Consider the following 7,183-nt stretch of genomic DNA (forward strand, 5'->3'; position numbering starts at 1 on the left):
GGCCACACCAAATGACATTCCTGACTGCTACTGTAACCCATGTGTTTGACACCTTCACACCAAGATAAGACAGCAGCTGGCCTGGGCTGCTGGCATGGAGGAAGGTGGGGGCAGCTAGAGGGGATGGGGAGGCTGGCGCTGGCAGCCGGGGCCTGGCACCAGCAGGGAGTGGGGAAGTCACTAGGTGGAAGATTATTTCATAGGCAACGCCAGTGGTGACAGCGGGCCCAGGGCAGGAGGGGGGTCGCACGTCCTGGTCTGAAACAGCTGCAGGGGATGGGTGCCAAGCGTGAAGCTAGCTTGCTGGGCTGGCAGTGGCTCTCTGAAGTGCTGGGAGGTGGGAAGGGGCCCTGGAGTGTTACAGGTGCAGCTGTGACCCTAGGGCTTGGGCTGGCGGGGTTGCCCATGACAGGTGGGAGGCACTGCCACTCATGGGCCCTGAGACACAGGCCAATGCAGATTCTGGAGGTCCCCATCTTTGTTCTTTGTGGGGCTCCTTCACCCGAGAGCTTCTGAATGGAGGTGTTAAGTCTCCTGGCTCCACTCACAAGCTCTGAGCAGCTCTCACCCTCTTTGGGGAAGTGGGGGGACCTCCCATATCCACAGGCTCCCCACTGGCCTTTGGAGCTCCAGGGAGAGCCTTGGAGATGCCTTAGTGGAGTGCAGGTCCCTTGGCTGTGAATCTGAGGTGGGGGGGCACTTGTCTGCCCTTCCCCCATCTCCCAGTAGGTAAACTGAGGGCCTGAGAGGCAGGTTGAGAACGCAGCGGCACTGCAGGAGGCCCAGTGCTCAGACCATGAGTCAACAGACCCGAGTCACCTGCTACACAACCTGGTCTCAGCTGCTTGTCTCTTAGCCCTTGCCAAGGGCCCAGGGCGAGTGGCCAGGTGCCACCAGACCCTGGCGCCTGTAGGGGAGGCACAGGGAGAAGGTACATCGTGCTGCTGACTTCCATGGGTGAGAGATTACTACGGGCAGCACAGGCCTCCTCCAGGCTCAGGAGGATGTGAGGGGACACAGGAGGCGGGGGGGGGCCGTCTATGCCAGGGAGGGGTGTCAGCCTAGCAGGCTTGGGCTGCCTGGCCCCCTGGGAGTGTGCACGGCCCCAGGTCGGAGCTACTGAACACGGAGTCCAGTCCCCTGAAGAAATACCCTGCCTGCCTCTGGCATGAGCAGGGAACTAGCCTGGCAGTGAGCTTGCCCTCAGGGTGACCTTGATCCAAGCAGGTGTCCACTGGGCCTGACGGGGAAGGACTGGGGTTCCACGGCCACCATGCCACCAGCTTCCCTGCCTGCTCATGGGGACAAGGCCAGAACCACATTCACTGGGCTTGGCGGTAGATTTCTTGCCCTCGTACCTGTCTCCAGGCACACGTCCCTCTCAGTGCCGTCCCAGTTCTTGCAGGAACACATGCCAGGCACAGGCTCACCTCCCCCACTCCTCCCTGCCCCCCACCCCAGGTTTTCTACCAGGCTTTTCTCTGGAATCTTCTTTTGGGCTGTGTGTTCTCTGCCTCCAGCAGCTCGGGCCGGGGGGCCAAGGAGTTGGGGATAGAGCGGGCTTGGTGGCTGCAAACATCGGTGTAGCACAGCCCACGCTGGAGGACTTGAGGACTCGGCAGGGTGCTGACAGGCTCTGGTCCTCACAGCTATCCGAGTGGTGGCTCAAGACGGCCTACTTGCAGTACCGCCAGCCTGTGGTCGTCTACTCCAGCCCGGGCGTGATGTTACCTAAACAGGACTTCGTGGACCTACAGGGCCAGCTGCGGTGAGTGGCGCGGGGCTCCATGAGTCCCTACCCAGGCTCTGCCTCCTTCCCTCTGCTCCATTCGGCTGGCCATGAACACGACCTTTATACATAGTCCCCTTTTCCACATTCGGCAGCCTCAACCACCCTGGGAGATAAAAATACCAGGGGAAGAGAAGGGATCTCCGGCCCAAGGAGCAGCCTCTCGCGCTGACACCTGCTTGTCTTAAAGGGCCAGGGCAGCACGGAGGGAGGGTGTCAGTCAGCCAGAACAGCAGAGGGGAGGCCCAGAAATTGGGGGAGGGACCCTCATGGAGCAGACCCCATGAGCCACAGTGAGGCTGCCCCCTGAACTGAGACACCTCCACCCTACACCCCAGCCCTGCTGGCAGCCTCGTGGTTCAAGCTATGGTTTGAGCCCAGAGGGCGCCTAGGCGGTCCCTGCCTTGCCCCAGGCCCAGCAGGTGTGCCTTGTCCTTGAGCCTGCCTCATATGTTCACACAGCTTCTAATCCCTAATCCATCTCTCCAGGTTCGCTGCCAAGCTCATTGAGGGTGTACTGGATTTCAAGGCCATGATTGACAAGTGAGCAGCCCCGCCCCCACCCAGGCCTCCTCCCACAGACTCTGCTGACCAGGGCAGGCTCAGTCACTTTCATTTCCTGCCAGGAGCCCTGCTGGCCATGGCCTCCTCTTCCTGGCTGGCATTGTCCCTCCTGAACTCAGCAACCTCATGGATGCCTCACTGCCACTGCTCGCTGCTCCCCCACCCCCAGAGGGGAAGGGAGGGAGTTCCCAAGTGGCCCAGAAGCAGCAAGGCATGGGGAGCTCATGCTACTTAACCCCCCCCAAGCCCCTCTGTGAACCCCCGGCCCTCTGCCCTGCAGCGAGACCCTGCCCGTGGAGTACCTTGGGGGCAAGCCGCTATGCATGAACCAGTACTACCAGATCCTGTCCTCATGCCGGGTGCCGGGCCCCAAGCAGGACTCAGTCATCAACCTCCTCAAGACCAAGAGGCCACCCATGCACATCACGGTGGTGCACAACTACCAGGTGGGCGTGCTGCGGGGGCTGTGGGGCTGCAGGGCTGCAAACTCCCACCCCGCAGGGTGGCCGTGCCGCTGAGGGAGCCTCCGCCCATTTCCATGTCCTAGGTAGCCGTCTGGAGGGTAGAGGGGGGAACTGGCCCAGACAAGTGCAGAAAGTGGGTCCTGGGTTATGGGGTGGCTGCTCAGGCCGGACGCCTGCATCAAGCCCGCCCCTCCCCCACCTGTGCCTGGCAGTTCTTTGAGCTGGACGTCTACCACAGCGACGGCACGCCCCTCACCTCAGATCAGCTGTTCGTGCAGCTGGAGAAGATCTGGAACTCCTCCCTGCAGACCAACAAGGAGCCCGTGGGCATCCTTACCTCCAACCACCGCAACTCTTGGGCCAAGGCCTACAACACCCTCATCAAAGGTGCTGGCAGCCGGGGCTGCGGGAAGACAGGTCCTCTGTCTCAGAAGCCTGCCCTGCCTCCACTCCCCCCACCATGGGACCCCAAGCAGCCAAGTCCTCTGTTGGCCAGGGGGAATCATCTGCAGCCCCCCGGGGCGGCCCTGGGCTTCGCTTTCCACACATGCAACGCCCCTGGGTGGGGAGCTGCCCTTCCCAGGGGAGAACTCCCTCCAGGTCCCCCCACCCCCAAGACTCAGCCCCACCTCACCCCCCCACCCCAGACAAGGTGAACCGGGAGTCCGTGCGCTCCATCCAGAACAGCATCTTCACTGTGTGCCTGGACGCCGCGGTGCCCAGGGTCTCAGAGGACGTCTACCGCAACCATGTGGCCGGGCAGATGCTGCACGGGGGCGGCAGCAAGCTCAACAGCGGCAACCGCTGGTTCGACAAGACTCTGCAGGTGAGCCTGCCTCCTGCCCCGCCCCCGCATCCTCAGGTCTCCCTGCCGCTTGTAAAGCAGGCGTGCAGCGTGCAGCGGCCAGCATGCTGGACGCGGCCGTAATCACCGGGCAGACACCCCATCATTTCCCAGCCTGCTCCAAGGCCCAGGAGCTGCTGGTACCCTGACTCACACACACACACACACACACACGCACACGCACACGCACGCGCACGCGCTTCTGGCCATCAGAGCTGACCTGGGACCCAGCCTCAGGCAGGGCTGCGCAGTTGCTGGCAATTTTTGCCTCCCTGCACCTGTGCAAGGGGGTGGTGGTGGGTCCTCCAGTACGGTGGCTTGAAGGCTCAGCAAAGCAGCGCATACTTAGAACAGCTGCTATGGTGGGAGGTGTCGGAGTTAGGGTTACAGCTAACTCAGCAAACTCCTGAGACGGCTTCAGGGAGACCCTTCCATAGGTCCCCAACCAGAGTGTGGCTGAGACAGGAGCCACCACCCTCCCCAGTCCCCCGCTCTCTGACCTGGGGCTAATGGGGTTCCCCCCACGCTCCCGTAGTTCATTGTGGCAGAGGACGGCTCCTGTGGGCTTGTGTATGAGCACGCAGCCGCGGAGGGGCCCCCCATCGTCACCCTCGTGGACTATGTCATGGACTTCACGTGAGTGGGGGTGCCCTCCCCCACCCCAGGCGACAGGTGTCTCCCAGGTGATACCCCTGGCTTGTGGGAGAAAATGCTGCCACTGGATTTTGGCCTGGGGAATCTTTCTTCTGAGGAAGCCCGCAGAAGGCAGGGGTTTTAGCGCCCGGGAGACTTTGGGTTCAAATGCTGAGTCCCGACCAGCTGCCCTGAAGACCCGGGTGGTGCCCTGCCTTCTGCAGGCCTCCTACATGGTGCCAGCTGAGTGCTGGAGGGAAAGCTGTTTTCAGTCTCCCTGGGCCCTCACCCACTGCAGGGAGCAGCACCCTCACCCCCCATCCCCACCTCCAGGAGGGACCCAACCTAAGCTTGGGACACCTCTGTCCCCTGCAGGAAGAAGCCAGAGCTGGTACGGTCACCCATGGTTCCCCTGCCTATGCCCAAGAAGCTCCGGTTCAACATTACCCCTGAGATCAAGAGTGACATCGAGAAGGCTAAACAGAACCTGAGCATGTGAGAAGGCCCTGGCCACCCTCCTGTCCCCACTCCCCAGAGGCCACTGAGCTGACACACCGCTGTGGGCCTCCCTTGGGTTGCTGGCACCTGCACCGCGCCCACTCCTCTCTCCCTGCCACCCCAGCATGATCCAGGACCTGGACATCACCGTCATGGTGTTCCACCACTTTGGGAAGGACTTCCCCAAGTCACAGAAGCTGAGCCCTGACGGCTTTGTGCAGATGGCGCTGCAGCTGGCCTACTTCCGGTACGCTGCCCTCCTGTGCCAGGCAGGGAGGCAGGGCCTGAGGGGGAGTGGCACCCAGCAGGGCCACACTCAGCCCTGGCTCCCTGACCCCTAGGATGTACAAGCAGGTGTGCGCCACCTACGAGAGCGCCTCCCTGCGCATGTTCCATCTGGGCCGCACCGACACCATCCGCTCGGCCTCCATGGACTCACTGGCCTTTGTCAAGGCCATGGATGACCCCAGCGAGACGGTGAGAGGCCTGTGACTGAGCAGGAGCGCATGGGGCACTTCTGACATGCCACGCCCTTGGGGAGGGCTCCAACTTCCTGTCACCCTGCTGTCCCCAGGAGCACCAGAAGGTGGAGCTGCTGCGGAAAGCCATCCAGGCACACCGAGCCTACGCGGACCGTGTGAGTGCCCTCCCCCCGCCCGCCGGTCAGTTCTCTTTCCTACAGCAGATGGTAATTTTGCTAGACCAGCCACCCTCCCTGCCGAGCAGTCGAGCACCTCCCTGCTTATTGCATTTTTTTCAAATTTTTTCCATATTTATTGTTTGGATACTCCCATTTCAGTCAGGAGAAACCCAGGTTGGGCCCACTGACTGCTCCGGCCCTGGGTCCTGGGTCAGCCTGATGCCAAGGGTGTGTACATGCCTGCAGAAGGCTGGCTTCCGGCCACCAGCAGCTCCAGGGACCCCTCCCTGCCAGCCGTCCCAGGTGCCCATCGGAGCCAGGGGCCCTGTGCACATTACTTACAGACCCCATCTGTTTCTGTCTCCCCACCGCCACCACCTCCAGCAGCCAAGGGACCTGCCAAATCCCACAGCCAGGAAGGCGTCTCGCCTCCCTGGACCTTCGGCTCCCCTTCCTGCTGTCCAGGGTCTGTGGTTTCCAGGGACATGTGACTGGGAAGGGCAGTGCTGCCCCCGAACCATGCGACAAGTTAGGCCTAGGGCTCTAGCTCCTGCTCCTGCCAGTTCACCCCTCCACACAGGCCATCCGCGGGGAGGCCTTCGACCGGCACCTGCTGGGCCTGAAGCTACAGGCCATCGAGGACCTGGTGAGCATGCCTGACGTCTTCATGGACACCTCCTACGCCATTGCCATGCACTTCAATCTCTCCACCAGCCAGGTAGGCACTGCCAGGGAGCTGCGTGCAGAGACATCTGCACCCTCCTGTCCCCCTCCCTCAGTGGTGCGACAGTCAGCTTCGGTTGGAATGCTGAACTGTGCCAGGTGGTGCTGGGAAACAGAAAAGGACAGGCCAGGGTCCCCTGTCCCCAGTGGCTCATAGGCAAGGTCCCCTGGGTCATGTCTTGGAAGCTCCTCAGAGAAGGTGACCTCAGAGCAGTCAGGGAGCGAGACTTCCGCTGCAGAGGGACAGAGAAAGCTGGCAGTGGGCACTGGGGGCCAGGGGTGCTGGGCACAAGCTTTGATGCTGCTGTCCCCAGGTGCCTGCCAAGACGGACTGTATCATGTTCTTTGGGCCAGTAGTCCCAGATGGCTATGGGGTCTGCTACAACCCCATGGAGACCCACATCAACTTCTCCGTGTCGGCCTACAACAGCTGTGCGGAGACCAACGCGGCTCGCATGGCGCACTACCTGGAGAAAGCGCTGCTGGACATGCGGGCACTGCTACAACAGCACCCCCGTGCCAAGCTCTGAGCTCTGCACCCCTGCTCAGGCTGCCCCCCACACCCCTCACCAGGCCTGACCAAGCCAGGGCCGGCTCTGGTCATCTCTGGTGGGCTCTGCGAGCCCAAGCCAAGTGCCTTCCGCAGGACACTCCAGGACCAGCTGTGGCCTGGCTTCTGAGGCCAAGTTCAGAGGTTGAGCAGGACCTCGGGCCCAGTCACCTGCCCAGATCTTCCCTAGGAACGTGACCCAGTCTGGGCTGACCCTGGCCAGCCAGGCTGCAGTCTGTGCCCCGCCAGCTTAGCTCCCACAGATGGGAGAAGGTCGGGGGGAGGCAGGCGCCCAGGGGCCCCAAGGGATTGGGGACGAGGTTTCCTGGTAAAGGGGACCCCAAGGCCTGGCCTTGACTCACACTGCGGGGGTGCATTGTCACCACTGCCCACAAAGCCACCTGCTCTCCTGGACAGCAGGGCTCACAGCCCCGGCTTGTACTCCACTGGATCCCGAACTGTGTATGTGGTCGTACAA

At 62.2% G+C, this 7,183-nt stretch overlaps 1 protein-coding gene across 2 annotated transcripts in view; it reads left to right on the forward strand.

Moving 5' to 3' along the window:
* The window catches only part of CRAT (carnitine O-acetyltransferase), a 9,768-nt gene extending 3,023 nt beyond the window's left edge, over positions 1-6,745 (forward strand). The window contains exons 3-14 of one of the 2 annotated variants that reach the window (XM_004593496.2): positions 1,650-1,768; positions 2,279-2,332; positions 2,634-2,799; positions 3,030-3,204; positions 3,465-3,643; positions 4,197-4,297; positions 4,670-4,789; positions 4,917-5,039; positions 5,134-5,269; positions 5,367-5,429; positions 6,013-6,150; positions 6,470-6,730. In XM_004593496.2, coding sequence (XP_004593553.1) covers positions 1,650-1,768; positions 2,279-2,332; positions 2,634-2,799; positions 3,030-3,204; positions 3,465-3,643; positions 4,197-4,297; positions 4,670-4,789; positions 4,917-5,039; positions 5,134-5,269; positions 5,367-5,429; positions 6,013-6,150; positions 6,470-6,685 — 1,590 coding nt within the window. In that variant the 3' untranslated portion in view covers positions 6,686-6,730. Of the gene's footprint in view, positions 1-1,649; positions 1,769-2,278; positions 2,333-2,633; positions 2,800-3,029; positions 3,205-3,464; positions 3,644-4,196; positions 4,298-4,669; positions 4,790-4,916; positions 5,040-5,133; positions 5,270-5,366; positions 5,430-6,012; positions 6,151-6,469 lie in introns of both variants that reach the window. The other variant, XM_058672778.1, reaches the window with a different exon arrangement.
* The last annotated feature ends 438 nt before the right edge of the window (positions 6,746-7,183 follow it).

This window comes from Ochotona princeps, chromosome 14 (assembly GCF_030435755.1).
Source record: "Ochotona princeps isolate mOchPri1 chromosome 14, mOchPri1.hap1, whole genome shotgun sequence".
In the NCBI taxonomy this organism is placed as follows: Eukaryota; Metazoa; Chordata; class Mammalia; order Lagomorpha; family Ochotonidae; genus Ochotona; species Ochotona princeps.